The sequence below is a fragment of the Taudactylus pleione genome, unplaced genomic scaffold, assembly GCF_031769625.1.
Source record: "Taudactylus pleione unplaced genomic scaffold, aTauple2 ptg000114l, whole genome shotgun sequence".
In the NCBI taxonomy this organism is placed as follows: Eukaryota; Metazoa; Chordata; class Amphibia; order Anura; family Myobatrachidae; genus Taudactylus; species Taudactylus pleione.
This window is the reverse complement of record NW_028284516.1, coordinates 25036818-25061227: the sequence shown is the minus strand read 5'-3', so window position 1 is coordinate 25061227 and position 24410 is coordinate 25036818. Positions and strand designations below refer to the sequence as shown.

Here is a 24410-nt window from a genome sequence, read left to right as displayed (position 1 = left end):
ATTTACTATTCATATTCTTCTTAATTTTATATGTCCAGGGATGTATATAAAAAAGCTACCCCAAAGCTTTATTACTATATAATCAATAGGGAATCTCAATGGCTCCATTATTTCAATAGTAGTACACATGCACAAAACTGGCACACTTATGCTACCTCGAATAACAAATCAATTAGGCAAAATAGTAACACCACAAATTAACATTGCAAGAGAATCCTTATTTTACAATTGTGCTTCTCATTTCATTGTTGTTTCCCTGTAGTTTCTAAGGTAGTAATATTATCCTGATTAAAGATAATGGACATCCCGTCTACTACTACTAAGTACTAAGCATACATACAACCCATTATCGGGTACATACCGGTGGTAATATTGCCGTTATTAACCTAGAAAATTGCAAAGGACAGCTCTCTAAGAAAGCATTCCTGGTGCTCGAGCCTTGTGTCTCCAGCATAGCAGATGTGTGTGGGTTTTTTTTAAATAGGAAAATAAAAAATAAATTAATTTTGTATGCTGATACACAATAGGTAGCATTAATTCATAAATAGATACAAGTAGGGCCTTTATCCAGAATTCATCAATTATAATTGAAATGGACCTGTCACCTACAAACACAGGGGGGGTATATTTACTAAAGTGCAGGTTTTTAGAAGTGGAGATGTTGCCTTTAGCAACCAATCAGATTCTAGCTATTATCTATTAACGTTAATAATAATAATAATAATAATAATAATAATAATAATAATAATCTTCTGGAAGGTGCTAGATAAATGTTAAGTAGAATCTGATTGGTTGCTATGGGCAACATCTCCACTTCTAAAAACCCGTACTTTAGTAAATATACCCCTGGATGTCTCCATTTGTAGGATGAATATTTTCCATGATAATGTAGATTATAAATTCATTAGGAGCCAGAACCGCGTGAATATAGGCAATAAGTTAATTGAGGCACAGTACCTCATGAATACAGGCAATAGGTTAATTATGACACACCATGCCTCATGAATATAGGTTATGAAATCATTAGAAGCCAGGGGTCCTGACCCAGAGGTGTACGCCATTGCAGCCATGACTGCCTCTTTATGCTAATGCTGCAGCCAATGGTATTAATACAGAGATGCCCACCGGCTGCAGCACTAATCTGCAGCTGTGCATATTAAGATGCACCATTGGAGGCACCTTTGGTCACACCATTGGATCTTGCACCATCCCTATGGAGTTGCAGAATCTGTCTAAACATGATCACTTGGATCAGTGTAACTGCGTCTTTAGATGCAGTCGCTGACCGTGAGTTTGCCACCCCAGTTACCATCCAGAAACGGCTACCAAAATTGCCTCCCCCTGCGTCCAAATTAGTTCTGCAGCTCCTAATGGCGGTAACCATCAGGACGCAAGTGCAGTGCTAGTTGGATGCATGCACAGACTGAAAACATTGGCCCAGTGCCTCATGGATTATAAGACAGGCCTCATGAGTATTAGTCAGGCAGTGCCTCAGTGATGTAATTGATTCTTAGGAATTTGAATGGTTATGTAAAGGCTCCACCCACACACATATATTTCACTATTTACATGGGCCTCAGGTGTTTTATGCCATCTCTTGACAGAGATTGGACAGGAAAGCTATAAAGTGTGGGAAGCATTGAACACCTTAGACTGCAGTATACTTTATGCCCTGTCTTGGCAGCTTTTCTAGCCAAACACTGTAGGGCATTTAATAGCAGGTATTATACAACCCCTTTAGGATGCATTCAACATTTTAGGGCTATTTTTCTAGTGTTTTATCACAAATGGGTGATTGTTAGGGCTGCCAGATCACCCATTTACTAAGAAACATCTAGGATCTACACCTACCCTCCAACATGACCTGTTCCATCAGGTACTCCTGGGCTTCCCACCTAATTGATGATTGCAGTCACCTGTATTGAACTAGGTAATTGATGAGACAGGTGTTTCAGCACAGATGGCTGCAATCATACAGTAGTTGGAAAGTCCAGGAGCATAGCATTCTGTACCTGATGGAAAGGGTCTGTCTACCCTACACATGATGCTTAGCTGCAAGACAAACAGTTGCTGTTTTGTAAGAACATTGGAGGCATGTAACCAACATCTGATTTCTGGACTAAAGCTGGCCACACACTAGACCAACTTACATCCAACCAGCCAACTTGTTGATTGGTTGGAATGAAAATCTGGTAAGGAATGAGAGTAACTGATGATCAGCAATTTGCTCCTAAATGCCAGAAAACAGAAGAAAATGGTCGTCAAACAAGTTTGTTAAATGTTTGATCTAAACAATGTGTTCAAGCAACAGTTTTTGTGCATTTTCCGGCGTTTGGGAGCAAATTGCTGATTGTCATTTGCTTTCATTCCTTACCAGATTTTCATTCCAACCAATCAACAAGTTGGCTGGTTGGATGTAAGTTGGTCTAGTGTGTGGCCAGCTTAAGGATCTGAATCAGAATTGTACACTACCTATGCCGATGCTTACAGATTTGAGAGATTATCAGTAAACCGTACATGCATCTAGATGGCACTGCACATGCATCAGTGGCGTAAGTTCATCCCAGACGCCCGGAGGCAAGTTATAACTTTATGCCCCCCCGTCACAGCCGCTGACATTGTAATGTAGCATTTTGCAAGCAGATACACCTGCAGTTGCATACAGAATATAGGCATGCCATGGTGGAGTGAGACAGAGAGTTGTGGGTGAGGGGGCACCGAACGTGTCACACTGACAAAAGAAGCTTGTGAGGACCAGTAACACCAATTATTAAGGACAGGCTGTAGCTATACAGAGGTGGCAATCGATGGTCTGATACGGAACTCTCCACTAGTGTGTAATGGCTTCTCAGGACGCTGCATAGGGGGGACTACTACAGGGGGCAGAGCATGGAGGGACTACTACTGGGGGCTCTGTATAGGGGTGGACTACTACTGTGGACAATGCATATGGGGGAACTATTACTGGGGGACAACTACTGGGGGCACTGTATAGGGAAAACCAATAGTGGGGGCACTACTACAGGGGGCACTGCATAGGGGAGACTATTTACAGGGGGCGCTGCATAAGGAGCACTGTATAGGGGGGACCATTACTGGGGACATTGCATAAGTGGGCATTGCAAGAGGGGCATTAAGGTGAATAGAAAGAAAAAAACAAATGTTAGGGTGATGAGAAATGGTTGTATATAGGGGCCCTCACAAGTTTGTTTCCCAGGGGCCCCCACAGACCTTAATCCGGCCCTGGTGTCATGTATTGGGTGGCCGTGATGGTGCGCTCCGGGGACATAGTTACAGCCCTAATTGGGGTGAATTTATTGAGGAAAATGGAGGAGGTGCCCCTTCAGTGCTGGAGCCCATCGGCAAGCGCCTTCATCGTCTCCCATAGATCTGCCCCTGGCATGCATCAAAGTATATTACCGTAGTCGTTAGCAGCAACTATTTACTTGCAATGTGATTGACAGTCAGGGAGCACCTGGGGGAGGGAACTGGGAGTGGCGACAAAGATCGCAGACCTGTCATGACTATTTCGGCGGTGTGCCACACCCTGCGTCTGCGATCCCATGTGCAAAAAATATGGCTTCGGCATCCTAGTTCCCACGGCCACGGAACCTTAGGCTCATGCAGGACTGCGCTAATCGAATGATCTGGGACCGATACTGCGTCTTTGTTTGTACGCAGATGCTTGGCGACATTAGTGTACATATCTGAATCAGACCCTAAGTGCATTGTACAGAAGGAAACATCAGGATCTGGTCATACTGCTTCTCTTACCTGACCCTGAGTAGTTGTCTAAAGACCCGTCTGCAGTCGTTGCAGCAATATCACAGCCGCTCATTGGCTCTGTTTTAACTGAAAATATGACAACAATGATTACACAAGAACCATTTTGCTTCTCACACACACAGTACAATGTAAGAACAAAAGCAGTGATTGCTCTTGGAATACAAGATAAGTTAGAAAAAACCCCAACCTTACCTACAAAGTACAAAAGCACTAACATTTTCCATTCCAGTGATTTCATATATTCCTATATTTGTGTCATGAATTATAAGCATTTATTAGCCCTGTCGCTGCTAAGTTTTAACAGTAAACAGCCTACTGTACAGCAATCAAGAGTTACTTTATCTATATTGTTTTGTACCTTACACATTATGTATAATACATGTATCATTGCATTCTTCTATGGAAGATCACATGACATATTATTTGGCTCATTTTTTGCTGTGATCAGCCTGGACCCTGAATAGTAATACCCACTTGTAATATCTGTGACTTTCCCAGAAGAAGTGAATATTTCTATTGGCTTTACAATGATTTAGGCCTGATGGTTTTAGTCATGGTGGAAAGAGCATTAGTCGGAGTTCAAAGATGGAACAGACGTATTGTAGGTGCATGCCATGTGACCTCCACGGGAGCCATCTGCCTGATGAGACTAATAAATCGTTTAATGACATTTATAGTGCAGGGCTATAGGACATAAAGGACATTTATGTGAGGAATGAATGTGTACAGAAACCCACTGAAATGATTTTAAATCACAGTGCAGAAAAGTCCAGGTAATATCCTACAACATGGCAAAACCACAAAGAAACTGTTGTCTCATGAACAACAAGCCGGGAGATGATATTTTTAACCTATTGACAAACTAATTAACATCTTTGGACCTAAGGCATTTGCCTCAATTGTTCTGCGCTTAAGTAGGCCCTGGACATGCTTAGCCCATATGTTACATGTTCAGTAAACATCAAAGCTGTAGTGCTCTCTCAAATGTTACACCAGTATGTGTGTGCTGTGCTGTGCTGTGTGTGTGCTGTGTCTACATAAATAATAAATATAGAGATTGCATCTCTATAGGTGATTACATCATTTAACCACTTGTATATATATTATTTACAAGTGTGCATCTATATGTTAATATCATATGTATATTATTAAGTTTTGCTAAGTATACCTCAACAATAGTCACCATGGAGATCTGTGTCCATATAAAAGCAGCCTTGAGGTTTTATACAGGTCACCTAACTCCGATGCGACATTCCAGTATTCTTATAATCTACAGTAGGAGATATGTTATAGCAGTACAACATCCCAAGTTTGTGGACAATTTAAGCAATGAAATAACTTTTGTTGCTTTCTGCATAAGTTAAATAGACTGTCATGCTAATGTCTTGATTCTCAGTGGAAAATAATAATAGCAATGTTCTACTCTAGTTAGTAAAGTATCGCTGAGGTTTGCTTTATTGCAGGCATATGCAACCTGTGCGAAAAGGTGGAACCCCTGACTTCATCCCTCCCCTACTATGCACACTGTACTGCTCCTCCCTTCCCGCTGCACCTCCCTCCCTCACAAAGGAGACCTTGTCGGTGCACTAGCCCCTCTAATACCCAAAATCCCAAGTATGTCCTGTAGTGCATACCCAGCAAACCTTGATGCTCTGATGAGTGGACCCTGCCACAGTTAGTCGTGCTCACAGCAGAATAACAAAATTCTGAAGCAGGGGTGTATCTATCCATTGGGCAGGATGGCACTTGCCAGGGGCGAAGGCCAAGGGGGGGCGCCGTCCGGCAGTGCCACACATGGCCAAGGGATAGATTAGTGTCTGCTGACCTGGCCTGAGCTGGTGTTGTCTCCTCCTCCCCCTCTGTGCCCTGCTGCCATTGGCTGCTTCCTGGTGGGTGGGGGTCACGCAGACGCAGTGGTATTGGCTGGGCCATTTGCTACTGCCGGTCTCCATGTTCAAGCCCTCCTGCAGGTGACACGCTGCGACCTCCGCGGGCTCCACATCACGCTGCATACCCGCAGTATGGCACCCTGGCTGCTGCACGGCAGGCTGTGATCTCCATGGGGCTCCTCATCACGCCGCACACCCGCAGCATGGCGGCCCGGCTGCTGCACAGCTCAACTCGCTAGGAGCAAGGATGCTTCCCCGAGACCCTGCATCCATCGTCAACGCTGAGCAACTGACCTCGCATGGCTGAAAGGTATAACCTAACCAGCCATGAGACTCTCAGCTGCTGCAGAACCTTTTCCGGTGGGTGGGGCTCAGCTGCTGCAGAACCTCTTCCTGGTAGGGACTCACATCAATTACTTTCAGAATGTTGAGGGCTTATTTATAACATTTATGCCATTGAATGGATGTTGTTTCCTACTGTCTATCCTTTGTGTTTTCCTGTGTCTGTCCCCTCAGTCTCTCTTCTGCCCCTCAGTCTCTCTCTTTTGCCATTCAGTCTCTCTCTCCTGCCCCTCGGTGTTACTCTCCTGACCCTCAGTCTCTCTCTCCTGCCCCTCAGTGTCATACTCTCCTGCCCCTGAGTGTCTTACTCTCCTGCCCCTCAGCGTCTTACTCTGCTGCCCCTCAGCGTCTTACTCTCCTGCCCCTCAGTCTCTCTCTCTCCTGCCCCTCAGTCTCTCTCTTTCTCCTGACCCTCAGTGGCTCACGCTCCTGTCCCTTAGTCTGTCTCTCTCTTGCCCCTCAGGGAGATGGCTACGGAGACAAAATGTAATTATTCAGAAAATATTGAGGGAGTGGGGTGCCAGTCCATCACTTTGCCAGGGGTTCTCAGGCTCCTAGATACACCCCTGTTCTGAAGTATGTCTTCAGCTCAGGGGCGTCTTTATAATGGGTGCAAGGTGTGCGGTGCACACGAGCCCCTGGGTACAGGGGAGCACACATCGCACACCCTGCACCCATAGTTAATTATACTTACTGTAGCTTTCCAGCAGCTGGACCGGCACTACAGAGCAGCAAAAAAATCACTGGGAAAATGGCGGTGGCCATTTTCCTGAAGACTCATGCATGCGAAGAAAAGATATCCCCGTGCATGAAGCCAGAATCTACAGCGCTTAGTGTGCTGACAGAGAGGAGGGGGCTCAAACAGAGACTGCACATGGGTTCCCTCCTCTGTTAAAACGCCCCGACTTTAGCTCTGGACTACAAATTATCAACCTAACCTCAGCAAACTAGTTTCAAAAAAGGACGGACAGGGAAGACACATATTTAGTACCAATGTTTTACTTTTGTAACTGTTTGTGTATGCTGTAATGGTGATGGCACTCTGGAAATTCTTTTGGCTTGTAATGTTGAATGTCTGACACCCAAAGAGGAAAATGTTGCCTACCCCTGGTCTTTGTGACAGAGGGGGAAATGTATCAAATCTTGCAGAGAGATAAAGTGGAGAGAGATAAAATACCAACCAATCAGCTTCTAACTGTCATTTCTTAAACACAGGACCCCATTTATCAACGAGTGATATTCTTGTTATCACTTCTTACTAATCTTAAATGGTGCTCCAACCAATCAGCTCCTAATTGTCATCTTTCAAACACATGACAGTTAGGAGCTGATTGGTTGGAGCACCAATTAAAATTAGTAACGAGCGACAGAAAGAATATCACTCATTGATAAATGAGGCCCACAGCCCGTAAAATAACAAAAGTGAACTGGTTGGTACTTCACCGCACTTCACTTTATCTCCAAGATTTGATAAATGCCCGTCCCCTAAGTGGCAATTCTACCCAGTCCTGGAAGGAGACATAAGCTGAGACCAAGCTCTGTTCAAGTAGCACACTAACCAAGGTTTGATAAATCTTTCCTAGAAGCTGGAAATCTGGTCATAAATGGAAAACACAGCTATCTAATCAAAGAGTAAAAGGTGAGATAATGAAGCTCACCCACTATATATCTATATAATAATGGAGAATGGCGTGTCCTGAGACTGATGCGTGCATTAGGAGAGAGGGTGCACTTCTCCCCCTTCACTAACACTTCCCACTGCAGGGGCAGGAGAGAAGGGATCTGCGGCCCGGGCTAGGTGTAGAGGCAAGGGGCAGAGGGAAGACGAGACACCTCAACCTGATCAAATATATCCATTTCTATATTATTGTTTCATTCATTTAATTTTAGTTTAGTCATGTTGCAAACTTCTTAGTGGAGATACATTGAACCCATAAGTTTGTATCAAGAGACATTGGTCTTTAATTAAATCTACATTTAAATAGAATTTACAGGGACACTTTGCCAAGCCCCCAAAGCGCAGTACATTCTAGGACCAGTAATATAATTGCATAATGGGCCAAATAGCAAGCTATGGTACATGCTGAGTTCATATCTTATTTTAAAAGTGCATTAACCTTCCCTACAGTTTGTGCTTGCTGTTATGTATTTGTATAATTGGTTGTTAAAAATAACAACAGTTACGAATAAACATACAGCTCATCACTAATATTTCAGAAGGATGGGAACTTGACCCACTATTCACAGTTACAAGTTAGCGTTAGATTTCATGTTAGGGTAATTACAGCCTGTTACCTTGCTATGTTCATGGGTAGATATGTAATGTACCTAATGGAACTTACACTTTGGATATGTGTAATAAGCCACTGGACATAATGCTTACATCTGACACTAGCTAAAAGGTTCTGAAAGAGAACCTAGTGATACCTGCCGTATGTTACTGTGTTCTGCAGGTTTACAGTGCACCTGTCACCTAAACACAGCAGGCAGCCATTCTGAGGACTGCAAACCAGACATATGAATGCAGCCTTTTAATTCCCTAGTAACTAGTGACATCATTGGGACACGAGACACTTTCAGTAGTTCCAAGTTGATTGATAGGCTGCATTCTCATGAATAATAGCTGCCTGCACTGTGTGTAAGTGACAGAAACCATTTTTAACACAGGTGATAACCTGTTGTAAACAATGCAGTGTACTTTTCTTTAACTGGACCTATTTAGAACAATAACATTCTAACTAAGCTCAATCCATAAGATAAAGTGTATGTTCAATATTCAGATGTAACTGACCCCGTCTGAATTATAGATAATGCAATGTAATCAGGCGCACAAACAAGAAACATGTATGTGTGCTATACTGCAACAATGCTGCTTGGTAAATACATACTATATTCTTTTCTGTCATTGGCTTTATTTTTGTACATGAGATGAACAATTTGTTGCCAGGGCAGAAACCAACACAAACATTTCAAGCTCAAGGCACAATGGCAGCTCTTAGCGCTACTTTCAGTGTTCTTAAAGTAGACATTCATGTCTTGTATGTTGCTACAAGGCAATTAGCATATTTCCACTTAAAATACAAGCACATCCAGCATGCAGAGCTATTTGTTCCACAAATGTATATGTAGATAATCACATCACATTAAATAATTCATAAATAAAGTACCAATCAATTCAGAGATAAAGTACCAACCAATCAGCTCCTAACTGTCACTTTACAGGCTGTGTTTGAAAAATTACAGTGGATTGGTTGGTACTTTATCTCTCTCCAATTTATTTCTCTCCAAGGCTTAGTACATCTACACCATTGTTGCTAACCCTGCGTCAGGCGCAGCTGGCTTGACGCGCCACAAAGCTGTTCTCGTTCACCTCTCCGCCGCAAGGGGGCGCAGGGGCCCTATTTTCTCACAATTTTGTTTATCTTGCGCATTTATGAATGAAAATTACGAAGGTTGTGGGTATTTTGCAGAAATATGTAGGTTTGTCCAGGGTGGCCTCTTAGGCACACTGGGCCTGATTCAGACCCGGTCGCAAGCACTGAGCGCTCGCAACCGGGTCGATCGTGGCCCACAGTGCATGCACACTACGGAGCCGGCTCCATTGTGCGCATGCGCGAGACCCGGCTAGCGACGGGCAATCCGTCACTCCGGGTCTCGCATCAAAGGGGGCAAGCTGTCGATGTTGAGTGACAGCTCGCCCCCTTTGGTGGGCGGGCCGGGGGGTGGCTGCCCAAACGGAGGCGTTCCCATTAGAACACCTGCCGTTTGGGGGCGGCCCCACGGACATCACAAGTGATGTTAGTGGAGAGCTTCCGACTCTGTTAGAGCCGAAAGCTCTCTGGGGCTTGCGATGAACGAGACCCTACCACAAGGGTCTCGTCGCAAGCCCGATAGTCGCGATGGTCTTGACCATCGCGACCATCATCATGGCCGCTTGCTATAGCTGTGGGTGGGCACCCACAGCTATGCAAGCGGCCGGGAGGCCGCTCCAAAAAAAAAAAAGCCCAGCCCTGATTCAGAGCGAGCTCTCTTTCGGAGCGACCGGGTCTGAATCAGACCCTCTGTGCCTCTTAAAATTTTGTATTTTTTGTTTTACTTGCTTTAAGGTTAATAAATGTGGTTTTGTGAATCAGCTTTCCATATATTCTCTCTTTGTACATACTAATGAAGGTCACTGATCACTTTAAGAACATTAGAATTGAGTTAATTAGGTGCTAATGACTATTTTATAACAGGCGCCTGTCAGGCGCACTGCGCCCGAACTTGGGAGTCCCAGAGGTGCGCCTGACGCAAGGTTAATAGATAAGTCCATCCAAAACTAAAAATCTGAGAAAGGCCCACCCCAAGCAAGAGAGAGGATCTCCTGTTCGGGCCTTTACAGCAATTGAGGGCCTTCCAGATCGGGCAAAGCAAGTACGGAATATTTGGTTACTTTACTGATCTCTGGAAACTGCAGACAAACCCAAAGTGTGTTTTGGAAGTTATCCCTTAGTTATTTTGTGCTTCATTTACACTCTTCTTCACAGTATACATTGTCCTTAAAGCTGGCCACAGGTTGGCTAATCTTACAGCGTGGTCCGAGCTACATGTTGATGTTTCAAATTAACCACAATGTGGGTGGTCAAATTTGATCAGAATAGGCTACTTGGCACTTGAGTTGGGCAAATGGCTGACTTATGGAACACATTGAGGGCTGTTAATGTAGTTGGAATATAACTGCACACACAGTCTGATAATGGCCATCTTCTGGACTTATTTTACAATAATGAGCAAACGGATTTTGCTCAGATAATTAATATCAGCATAGCACATATTTTGGGGTCTATACAAACTATGATATCAAACAGGCTAATAGGTAATCTCACAATGTGTGCGGCCAGATTTATCATTTAAACAGATCTTTTACTGCCTAGCTCCAGAAAACTAACACGCAGGAAGATATGGCATACAAAGGCAAAAAAAAAAACAATATAAAAAAAGACTTTCCTTGCAATTGCAGACTTTTATGAGATATCTTAAGTGCTAACACCCTTCCTCAAACATTCACATACATTTTTGGTTGTGACTAGTGGTGAGTGTTTGAGCAGAATAGATTACGGCCCTAGGCCCATGCACTTTCAGGAAAAGAAACAAGGACTCTTCCCGAAATATACTACTAGCACACAGTAATCATATTCCTAAACACACACAGACACATTTCAAATGCCCCCACAGATTACAGTAATGCCATACAAAACATGCTGATATTTTTTTATGTTTGTTTATAAAAAAGTACACAAACCTGCAGCGGTCTGCGCACTAGCACCTAGCAACCAGTCTGCAGTGTTCAGTAGTGTCATGCTGTCCCCTGAAGGCAAAAGGTAAACAAAAGAACCCGTTGGGTATCATTTCAGACATAGCTTCCTTAAACACTACTTTCTGAGTATATCATTCACTATTTGGACTTAGCAGGAGTTGGCCATCCTACTGGTTTCTCAAGACGCGTAGCCCAGAATAAAGTTTTTGAGAATATTTCCCTCTACAAAATGTAAAACTTGAAAAGTCTAAAATAGAAAATGCACAAGTATTTTGCAGAGCGTAAAAAAATAAACAAACAACTTCTCTCTTTACAGTATATGAAAATTTGTATTCTTTACATAGCAACCCATATTTTACTTTAAGGACTAAATATATCTATCCATGAAAAGAAGTTCAAAGTGAACCACTATGTATATACAAACACTTATACAACATAAATAAAAATGAAGCGAACAGAAAAAAAAAATGAAGGTGTATATCAAAAATTTTAATTTAAATTCTAGCTGAGAAATTATTAAAAATAAAAATTTCAACTTTGACTGAACTGTGATTTTTTTTTTTTTTTTTTTTTTTTGTATCTCTGCAACAATGAAGAACAGTCATCTGCTGGCAAGGAGTCCCTAAGCTAGCAGTGCAACACATTACTAAGATACAATCTGAAGTTGTGGAATTTTTATATAAAAGCTTGATATAAAATCTCACTGTAAGAATCAAACGTTTTACAATAGAGGTAGTTTTACTTGTACAGCTGATTTACCTCTATTTACATCAAATCTTTTATGTGGTAAAGTGATAATCTTTCTCCGCGCTTGGATTACCTTGAGATATCGCAGCGCTCATTGATGATTCGTTTTATGGGGCAAGATAATTATAAGGACAATACTTATATTAAGGCTATAAATTATATTTCTCTCTTTTACATTAGCAATTCCATACAGTACACAACATACAATAAAAAATTAATGTGTGTCCATATTACCTTAGATAATATAAATACTAAAATCCAGGTAATGGAAAACATTTGGGGAAAACAATAACATAATTCCTGGTCCATAGCTGTGTGACTCTAATTTGTTATGTAAAGTAAGTAACATTAAGGCTGGGTACACACCTAAACAACCAGCAATTGTGCCAATGTTCAAGGTAATTTGCATTTACCCTGGACATCGCATGATTGCCGGTACACACTTAAAAGATTTTATGAACGACGGAACAATCACTGTTCCGTCCTTCTTTAATATGTACAGCCTCGCATGCGATATCATGTGATTAACTGTGCAGTACGGCCAATCACACGATATTGCATGCGACCGTGGGACCGCTCAAACGGGCATACACACTGCACAATATGCCTGATTTGTCGTTCCGATTTTAACCGTTCATCGTTCAGGTGTGTACCCAACCTAAGAAGAGTTGTATCATGTGATTATTCCTTGCTTAATCTCTATACATTCATTGCAAGTTGCAACCATTTATTGCAAGTTGCAACTTTGAAACCATTCAATTTCAAAACATAAAATTAACATCTTAAGACGACCATTGCTGGACAAATAGGTTCTGCCTTGATGCAGACTATGTATGACATGGTCAAGTCCTTTGTTACTAACTTCTGTTTTAAGGGTATATATGACTTCTGTGTGAAATTGAACTTGTACAAATAAGTGCAGCACTTTGGTTTGTAATACCTGGGGGGCAGTTTTTGTTCGTTGAAGGCTTTGTTTTTGTTGAAAGGAAGAGGATGGATTCCAAGCAAGACAGATGTCTGTTTTATAGGCAGTATATTGGGAAAACAATAAGCCAGTGTAAAAAAAAAGTAAAATGTACAAGTCTCAGAACAAGGTTGGAAATATGTGGCTGTTCTACACTGGTGTTATTTATACAAATGAGAACAGTTTGTGTGATACATAATCTATGATATTTGATAGGTATGTATATATTCTATCTCATAACTTGAATCATTAAACACAAATTTAGGTTACAGCATGAGTAACAATTTTTCCCCATTTAAGGAGATAAACCATATATGATCCCTGTGAAGTAGGCTATTTGCTATTTCAATTCTGCACAAACTGACACATTATAGAGCCCAATCGCTCAATCCAGACCAGTACATGCTTTACAATCATAATACACCTTATAATATGACATATATAGGCATTTTTATGACAGATCAACTGCAATATTTCAAAGTGTACAGTACTTCCAACAATGACATTAATAAACATATCTGCCCATAACATCAGTAACATGAACAAGGGCCAGTTACTGCTTGTTTCATAGTCACGATTAAATCTGAAAAACATCTGCTCTCAGGGGTCACTATAGTTGACCTTTTAGTACATGCAAAGTTATAGCTATAATGAGAATCCAATCCATGGCAGTCAAGGCCACATAATTTGAGACTCTAGTCCTCTCCTTGGTCTTCCTAAATTTCAAACTCACTCTGCAAATTTTTCACATAAAGCTCTATTCCCTGCTTAAGCTATACTGGTTTTAAAACATATCTCTCCTTCGTTGCTACCCTAACTAATATTTTATTATGCTCTCTTTCAAAATCTACACTGTGACTTGTATTCTTGATGTTCAAAACATAAATGCCCATTCAGTCAGTCACTTCTGAACGCTAAGCCCTTACTACTGGCTCTTTTTACTTTACATGTTGTATGCATGTTACTCAGCCATTGTTACTACATATACAAGGCAAACTTAAGATTAGATCTTGACACATGATTGTGCTCTGTATATAATTTGGTTACTGTATTGTAATGTAATGTTCTGTGTACCCTTTCCTGTATGTACGGCGCTGCGGACCACTTGTGGTGCCCTATAAATAAAATGTAATAATAATAATAACAAGGCAGAGAAACTGGTGCCCACCCTTTTGTCCAGGGACAAGAAAATCAGTGACAGCATTCAAATATAGTCAATAGTCAATAATGTTTTTTAATATATATGATTTAACATGCTTCTAAATATTATGCAAAGATTTATATGTGATCTCATTCAGAGATTATGTAAGTAATTATATGTATTAATGATGTGCTTAAAATTATTTGTATTAAAAAAACAATTTATTGTAATATTCAGGAGGGTGGTTGCTGGATATTAATTTATGTTTTTTCTTTATGTGTAAGATATTATGTGAATATGAACTGCGGAGCTCTAAAAAATTTATAGAACTAATAATCTGCAGACTATTACAAGACATATATAAAATATGCTTTTAAATTTGGATGGTACAAAAGTATAGATGGTTAGTAAAGATGGTTACTGTACATCTAATACCTGAAATAACAAAAAATCTCCTTGAAATTCCAGTGGAGTCATAATTTGCACTTTGTAAAATGTATTTATGGAAAAAATATTACTTAATCTATAAAGAGAAAATAGTTAATGACTGGCAATATTGTAATCAGTTCACCTGCTCCTTTATGGGAATTCTCATTTTTGTACAGCATTATGTACTATTTACATTATCTTTGCATAATAGAAAAATGGCAATGACAGAAAACTTCAATATGTGGCATGCCACTGTACTAATATATATAGGGGTACGTCTAAACTGGTACAGAGCTATGTAGTCAGTGATTGGATGAAGAATTTGAGGTCAGAGGTTGTAAATAATCCACAGGTTGCAAACTCTGGGACCAACTATTGGTATTAATGACAATTTCAACAAAGACAATAATTTTAGCCAATAAATATATTTTTTAAAATGTATTTATTAATTTCATATTCACTGATGTCTATGACCTTACACCCTAGAGGGTAATGTAATAATATACCCAATGTGAATTCCATGAATCTAAATGATACACATATAATAAAAAAATAAATCAATAATCTAGAACATGACACTTCATGTGTGTAGGACCAGACTCAGTGGAAGAGATAACACACCAAGATTTTAAATGATGCTTCCAGGTAACACATTATAGTCATACAAGGAACAGAGATTCTTTACAGCTGTGTCATATATCTATGGCCTGTACTTTTCTCATTTACATCTGATATATGACAGGGTTGTCTATAATTATGAGCAAAAAAAAATTCAAAACAATTTTTTTTCAAGCATATGGAAATGTATGTTTCTGTACAATTTACCAGTACCCTTCAAACATCTATTTTACACATATGAATATTTGCTACAGATCCCATGTAATCAGTCAAAGGCAAAAGAGAGTAGAGAGATTCCAAAGATTTCACGCTACTTACCTTCTGTGCCATTTGGTGTCATGGAATTGTTGTTTATGTGAGAGTTATCAAGGCTTGTCCCACTGGGAGAATCACTACTGCTACTCAGTCGACTATGTGGACTTGCTAGATCCTGCATTTCCATAGACCTGAAAGGAAGCCAATTTCAGCCATGAATACAATGGACAGCTATCATGGTTAAACTCCTCCTGCTCCACCACCGAAACAATCTCTTAGTGCACTGTTGTACCATATGCTCCTCAGCATGAAAACACAACACGCCAACTGTCTTCCTACTATAATATAAGCAAAACTAAGATGAGCTATTATGGCAACATCTATGGGCCTTAAAGTAAAAAAAAAAAAAAATGAAAATTGTTTTTGTAATTTTTTTAATTCTAATTATAAAAGCAATCATTTATTCATGAATTCCACAATATTTTTTTTTATGTCTATGCTTTTACAGTTAAAATAAATAACATGTAATTGATGTTTGAAAATATTTAAGTACTGTAATTGGCTATTGAAGATTGTTTGTAAATTTTAACTGTAATAATATATTTTTTTAATGGTCTGTAGATTTAGATTATACACTTTTAGTGGGGCTCTCAATTCTATTGTGTCAGTAAATTCATGTAATTTTTATAACAACACGTATGTAACTGATCACACAGTATAATTCAGTAGAAGATGTTGGTGTTTTTAAAATCTGTAATAAAATTATGAGTAATTATATTGATCCTATTCTGCACAGGCAGAAGTTATTTACGTGTGACCAACGTGACTCAACACATTCAATATGGTATTGTATCAGCCCTCCTCCTGCTTACTAATACAGACAATTATCTGCATTATCAACCTATTAGTGCAAACAGCCTACTGTTATTGAATTAGCACTCAGCACTCACAAGCTACCATGATTTATCAACCAATTGTGTTTTAAAGGGTCTACAAACACTTGAAGCGATTGATGTAGTCTGCAGTCCTGTGACAGCAAATGGGGTATTCATGATTCACGTGTTTACTCTGGCAAACTAGTTAATTGTTCCTCTGTTTCCGCTGAAACAAATGCAGCATTAAAACATTATTATGTCTGCTCAGTTGTTTGCTTTGCGGATTACATAAAGCGTGTCCAATTGAAAAAGGATAAGGCCAACATACAGTGAGTCCATACAGGCTTTAAACCGCTGTAGTACAGTACTGTGTAGTTCAGCTGTCATTTAGGCAAAGGCAGGGAAGCACAATGACTTTCAGCACAAAAGCATTTTATACTTTCTATACACAAATCAGTAAGAAACCATAAGGGGAATTATATAAAAATTATAGTAAGAAAACAAAACTCCAGACAATATTTCAAAAAAGAATGTGGCATGCCTATCTATGGTCTATGATAATGTTAATAAATCTATATTCCCTAGATATTCCCTAGTTAAGATATGTATAATAATACTGAATTATTATGAAATTAAATATAAATGAAAACTGTACCTGGTCAGTGAGCAATAATTTAATAAATATGCTACAACTCACGTTTGATTAAAAAAAGTGTATTTTTTTGTAAAACAAAAAGGTTAATATTGCTATCTATTTATAGAAAGAATATGCCAGCCTAATTATAACACTGAAGTCTAACTGTGCTTGGTGATCTACAGCTAAAATGACTTCTGTTAACTTGTTTTAAGTAAATGTAGCAAAGTACTTTAAAATGAGTGTAAGTCAAAATGTAACCAAACATGTTAAAACACGTACATACCCAAATTACACAATAAGACCACTGATGTTCATTTAAATATCAAACTATGCACACAGGGCATGCACACAGGATGCGTTGGTGCAAACCTGGACGGAAATAGCTGTGTAAATAGCATAAATTTATATGGAGCAAGGGCCTGAGTATGTTGCAGAATGTGATAGATGTTTTGGAAATAACGTTAATGCAACACAATCATAAAACAATACTACTGCTAAATTTCTGCTGACGGTTGTATAAAAAGGACTTATTATTTTGTCTTTAACAGACTTTGGGCATCATACAATGAATTAGATCACGTAGACAGAGCTATAACATAAAAGAAAAACAATTTCTAATAAAAATAAAATAAAAAAAATTATTCTTACCTTTGATATGGTGAAGCCGCAACATCTGCCCTGTGGTAAGCGTTCTTTAATTTTACACCTAGAAGTTATAATATACAAAAGGTGTTATTTTAATATCCGGCTTCAGTCTGAGATGATAGTGGTAGGACGATTGAACTAGACTGACACTAGACAGAAACTACATGTAGAAGAAGACACTGTGGCAGTAAAATCATTTTGTCTTCATGTTAGAAGTCTGAGCTGTGGATTCTCCCTGCTGTTCCCCTCCTCTCACTCCCCGTCAGGGGGAAGGCAGCCAAATGGCAAGGATAGTGATTCATCATTGGTCTATGACAGCTGCAAAATGGATTACCCCTCCCCCAATCAACATGCAAAGCAGTTTTTCTAAGGTAGTTAGGACAAGGTGCTTAGAAAAAGTAGCTATTAACAGAATAATCATGCTGAACTGAAGTAGCTCAAGCATTAAACCCACAGCAGCATCCTTAAAGAATCTCTTATCTCTTCTTATCACTGCTTGAAACACATCCCCCTCCAACACTTTTTACTCTTAACGGTACCCTAATCTTATCATCTCACTTTTCCTTCATTTATTATTCTGCATTTCCAATTCGGCAGCACACATTGTGGGATTGCTAGGGGAAATTGAAGCAGTCCTGTAAATTACCCCTGCGTAATTTCACAATACTTCTATTTTGCTCATCCTAATTGGGCAAACCTGGAAACCACACATGGGATAAACAGAGCAATGCAATGTAAACAAATTAAATGTTGCATGCTGTTTAATCAGCACTTGCAGCAGAAAAGTCACATGCCATGTTCTCCTTAATATAGAGGACACATAATTTCATGCGTATATAGGGTTGCCATTTGTATATGTATAATAGAGCAGTGTGACCTGTTTCCTCTTCATTGTACATGATAGTGTGGATCTCACGCGTATTGCTTTTAGCTTGGTTCAAAGATTGGATCTAGAGTAGTTTTGGTAAGAGGGTTTGGTAGATAAGTAGTTTGTTGATGATATGCATTACTGCAGGCAGTGTATACAGCAAACAGGTGATAAGAACCAATGTGAAGAAAGGTTTTTGGCTTAGGAAGCAAAAACAAACTCTTCACTGGCAACAGGAATGTATTGTCTAATAGTCTAGGTCCAGAAACTTTGATGTGAGTTTCCATTCATCTTGAACTGATGTCTCTTTGATGAGTTCAGCACAAAAGATAGAGATGAGGCATTTTCAATATAGGCAGTCAAGCAACATTATACTTATTGGCCTTGCTAACTATATTCCTTCTTAGATCCTGTGTAAATATATATATATATATATATATATATATATATATATATATCTGTGCCACATTGGAGGGTGGCATCTCATACTCCACCCACAGTATCCTTACAGTCTGTCAAATGGCTATTAATAATACACCTCTCAGAATAGTACACTGTGACCATACCGATTATATGGACTATTGGTGCAATTTAGAAATATATACAATGTAGGTGTATACACATACACATACATACATATATAAATTAAAATATACTTATACACACCCCATATATATACCCCCCCCACACACACACACATATTTATTTGCTATATACTAAAAAAAAACAATTGCACAGCATAAATGCCCATTCAGAAAATGAAACAACATGGATATATATTTGTGTATATTTTCTAAAAGGAGAGGAGTTATCTAAGTGTATTTAGATGGTATTTGAACCACATGTGTTACCAGATTAAGAAGAAATGACTCCTTAATCAAAATAACTTTAAGACAACTAATCCTCACTTAGGCTGGTCAGCTGAATCCACATAGTGGCCCAGAGAAAATAAATGGACTCTTAAGAATGTGAAGGCAGACAACAATTAGACACAGATGTGAGCAAAATTAGTTACAGTTTACAAAATGCTACACTTCACATGCCTTTCCTTCCATTGTGCTCCCTATATCTGTGGCATAAAAATGATGATGTTGAAGGGTGTAGGTGGTGGAAGAGTAGACAGGGAGAATACATCTCTGGTTAGTGCTGACATGTATTTTTTCACCACCGTATGTGTTATTCTAAAGTGATCCCACTCTTATTTCTTGATAAGTGATAGACACATGGAACATTTCCACTTTGTGAGAAATCCCCTGGACATAAAACAGCTTACGCCATTAAAAAACAAAATAGGGGAAAAAAGAGTAAATGCTATAAAAGTGCCTTAAAATAAAGATTATATTTCCTAAAGGCACAAAAAGTAACCTAGTTTCATTTAGATATTATAATATAGTGACATTATGCAACAGCTCTCAATAAAAACAAGGACAAATTCTGCTGATGTAAATTTAGGACTGGCAAATTCAAGTTCTGATTAGGTAATAAGGTCCTTTAAGTTGCCTGTTTTTACTAATTAAACGTATAATTCTTCACAGATGGAAATTTCACTGATTGGCTAAACAGACTTGTTTCTGTTAACCCCTGTGTGGGTAAGATGAATTAAAGGCGTATTCCATGTCACTGTGGGGACAGAAGGGTTAAACTTCGCATGGTATCCCACCAATCCATTGAATAGCCACATTAAATCTGTTAATACCATGCACTTCAACCTCCAAAAATTATTTCCAGAAGGCAGACTTGCTACGCGAGATCATCAAACAAGGCTTTAGGTTCACATTTTCTCACATTTTTCCCTACCACAGAGCTCAGGATGCAGAGGAAAATTCATGACTTTTGCTGTGTTTATTATACTTTGTAAAATTACAAAATCAAAAGCGCCTGACAGCAAGTCCTGGATTAAGCCAGAAAAAAAAAAGTTAATAATGTTCTATGAAACGTAAACTGCAAATGGGAAAGGATTTGAAATTTCAAAGCAAAAGCAAAATCTACAAAAATTATGGGTTTTCAAGCCTTGTATTTTTGCTTACTTGAAGCAATTTTTAGAAAATGTCTATAATCTTATATATATTTTTTTTATTCCCCCCAAAGGCAAGATGTTTTCAAAATGGAAGGACTGGGCTTATCAAAATAAATGTGGCTGACGTGCAGGCGATTTTTGTTGAGTTGTGTTTTTGATTTTTTCCAAAGAAAACAGGGCAGAGTAATTTTCTTCTGTTCTAATGCGTTTATATGAAAATCATATCGCAAAAAAATCTGCTTACATAGATTTTGATTAAAAATAGCATCCAAGAAGTTGACAGAGCGAACCTGGTAAAAGATGTTATTTTTTTATGTAGTAAAGCAAAAATATATATAATTATAACTTGGATAGACAAACACATTTTGTTACAGTAGTCAGTCTGTCTACCTACCTACATTATCAATTGGCATTTATTAATATTTATAGAATAATATGCAAACATGTATAATAATTTAATGCTTGAGATAGAAAAAATTGAATCTCAAAATAAAAAAAAGTTATTGGTATAATTTTTTTTAAAACATCTATCATCTATCTGTCTTAGTATGCACTTTTTTCCTGTAAATGGGAGACAAAAATGTATCTGATCCTGTTATAAAACTGCTGCTCTATTTTCTAAATTTAAAGATGAAAAAAAACCTTCATACAATATGGATAATTTTTAAATATATTTTATATTTATGTGTTTAGATATTTTTAAAATATTTAGCATCAAGTGCTTATATGTATTAGCTAAAAATTTTATTAAATAATGCAACCGAAACCTTGGGTTAAATAAAACAATGTTATCATGTTAGCATTTTTATAACATATTCAGTTTTAACGGGCACAACAGTCACCTATTTCTTCCCTTTATGCATGACAATCCCTACTTGAGAAAAGTGCTATGTAAATAAAATTATATTATTTATATATTCTTATTGTATGGAATAATACATTATATTGATTTATTCAGTTTCTTAAACAATTATTATATTATTTTTATGTAAACTGAAGTTTGAAGCAAAAGTGCATGTTAAAGTTTTTTAAAATAGTTATATGTTATTAATGAATGTACTGCTACCTATACAAGGACTGGTGAATTAGACTTGCCGTATTTGCACTTGCTCAGTGAAACATTGCAGTAAAATAGAATGCTGGTTTTGATAGGGAAATATATACTCACTGTTTGCTAAGTATTCTTTCCTCCCACACAACTAGTCCTATAAAAGGAGGGTTCCGAGTACAATACAGCAGCCTGTTGCTTTGCACTGTCCTGGCATTGAGTTCTTTTTTTTCAGCAGGGAGAGCTGTAAATATCCTGAATGTAGACCCCCAGCTCTTGTGGAGCCCAGGAGAGCGAGCACTAGTAGTCTGAGCTCCCCCACCACCAGGGCTGGGAACAAGGGCTGTGCAGCAGGAAGCCTCTGGCCATCACTCTGTACACTGCGTGCAGCTTCTTCTCCCCTGTAGTAAATACGAAACAAACTCAAACCCTGAGACAAAGAATCCTCTTCCCTCCTGTGTGTATGCTTTCTCTGCTAGATCTGCCCAGTATAGTCAGAGGGCTGTTTTTCTTGTTTTGGGAAGGCAAACCACACCAATTCCCTTCTTCAGACTCTTGTTGGTGTGCTTGTAACAATCGGACAGAGTGGTGTGCTGCAGCTCTCCGAGGAAACCTTGTAGCTTCAGAAAATTGTGTTATGTAAATTAATCCATAGCTGTGTCTGAATATACAGCTGTGTGTTAAAAGGCCAGCCCGAAGCCTTCTGTCAGCAAGCTATGTGCTTCTACTGTTGCTCCCAACTGATAGCCTAAGGTTGCACTTACAGCAGGTCATCACTGGACCTATATCTGAGCACTCATCTACAGGGATGCTCAATATGAACTTGGAAACTAAGTACGAGAAGCCAAAAAGTCTATATCTAACAATCTGAGTGTGTACTGTATGTGTAGATATATATTCATGTCTAGTAGAAACTGCAGAAGGCTAATTAGCACTGCAGACCGCAGTAGCCATTATTATCAATAGGGATCACGGTCTGACCCTATGTACCAATCTTCGAAAAGCGAAGTTTGGCCCTGTAGGTTTACACCATCATCTAGCTCCCGAATCTGACACTGTGCACATATGCACTGTAAAATTCTGGGTAACTAATTCACAGGGACAATAATAATAATAATAATAATAATAATAATAATAATAATAATAATAATATATATAATCTATATATCATCAGTTGATCACATCTAATGGTGCACTAATACACATAATAAATATATGTTAACCAACCTGTAAAACACCCTATTATTCAGGTAAACACCAGTGCAAGCCCCCCTCATACCCCATACACCCTGCGTAAATGTATGTTGATGTTGATTGTTCCTTCAAACAATCATACTGAGCCATGCAATGTGTTGGCACGTTATAAATACATTACAATGCTAAAATTTGCAAGGAAAAATGAAGTGAGAATGTATGACAGATGTGATTGTGAAATTTGACACTTGTCTTGGCTGTCTCTGGTTGTTGTTTTTTTCTTGTTGCTGTGAAAAAACGGAAGAAAGAGAGAGAGAGAGAGAGAGAGAGAGAGCGCGAGTGAGTGAGAGAGAGAGCGAGAGAGAGTGGTGTTGGAGGTTTAAGATAGGTTAAATGTGTTAGTAGTTCAAAACCAGATGGAGGGGCAGCCGTCTACAAAGGATGGTAAAAGCTGTAAAACTTGTATAGCCAAGACCTGGACAACATGAACTGTGCAAGTTTAAACTAACTGATAATCTGGAAAAAGAAACAGTCTCACAATTTCCAATGCAAAATAAATCAAACATAACTATTATGCATGAAAGTGTGACCTTCTAGTACTTCATTAATTTACTTAATTGTATTTAGTGCAATGCAAGTGAGAGAATCAACATATTAACCAATGTAATAATAACATAGATGATGATATAAGTAGATTATACATTTCATGTTTCATCCTGCTTTCGTCTTCCTAGATAATCCGTCTTTCGAGTAGTGAAAGGGTTATGTATTGCTCCAAAACTTGGCTGTTCTTTCCTCTAAACCCCCATTGGAGGCTCCAGTATCTACTGATAGGTTTTAGTTTAGTCACCTCCAGAAAGAAGAAAAACCAGTAAGAGAGTGAAAAAGTCACTGTTCATTCAAGACTCAGGAAAGGCAGAAACAATATGAAGACAAGGCCAACTCTTATGTTATAATCCTGGAGTTTCCACTGAATCTTGGAAATAGTATTTCTCTTTAAATGGAATGTCCACTCAAATTTATTTTACATTTTAATACTACCTACATTTCAAACAGTTTTAGGATTTGATGTTTCATAATCTGAAGTACTGTCAAGAACATGTCAAGCTGTTCTGTAAATCTCTTCAACTATACAAGCACGAATCCTCTAGCTGTAGGTTGCCAGGATCAGGGATGGATAGTAAGGTAGGGTTATCGAGAGTAATCTTGGTTCCCTGATGTGGCCACAGCTTGGGCCCCTTCTTAGGCTGCATTTGTAATATAAGAGAGTTATGACCACATGGATCAGGGTGTCGGACTGTAGATAGACAGTAATTAGTTAGACAATGTCTAGATCGACCCCAGATGTTAGACAGTCAGTAGATAGACAGGTACAAAAGGTCGACAGGTGCAAAAGGTCGACACACTAAAGGTCGACATGTAAGAAGGTCGACAGGTACAAATGGTCGACAGGGTCAAAATGTCGACATGTAAATGGTCAACACAAAAATGATCGAAACATGATTTTTTATTTTTTTTAGGGTTAGGCACTTAAGATGACCCAGTGCCCAACGTCATTCCCTACCATCCAACTTCATTCCCTACCATCCAGGTGGGCATGGAGGGGGAATAAATCCATGTGGTGAGCCAAGCGAGCCACTGTGCCCACAGTATGTCGAG

General features: G+C 38.9%; 1 protein-coding gene across 20 annotated transcripts in view; it reads right to left on the bottom strand.

Moving 5' to 3' along the window:
* The window catches only part of EYA1 (EYA transcriptional coactivator and phosphatase 1), a 103996-nt gene extending 81812 nt beyond the window's left edge, over positions 1-22184 (bottom strand). For 7 of the 20 annotated variants that reach the window (XM_088471447.1, XM_088471452.1, XM_088471459.1 and 4 more), the window contains exons 1-4: positions 17628-17880; positions 15531-15658; positions 11299-11364; positions 3775-3852 (exon numbers count right to left, since the gene is read on the bottom strand). In XM_088471447.1, coding sequence (XP_088327573.1) covers positions 3775-3852; positions 11299-11364; positions 15531-15654 — 268 coding nt within the window. In that variant the 5' untranslated portion in view covers positions 15655-15658; positions 17628-17880. Of the gene's footprint in view, positions 1-3774; positions 3853-4954; positions 5003-11298; positions 11365-15530; positions 15659-17627; positions 17881-21677 lie in introns of those variants that run through there. The other 13 variants (XM_088471456.1, XM_088471457.1, XM_088471460.1 and 10 more) reach the window with 5 other exon arrangements.
* Positions 22185-24410: the final 2226 nt, after the last annotated feature.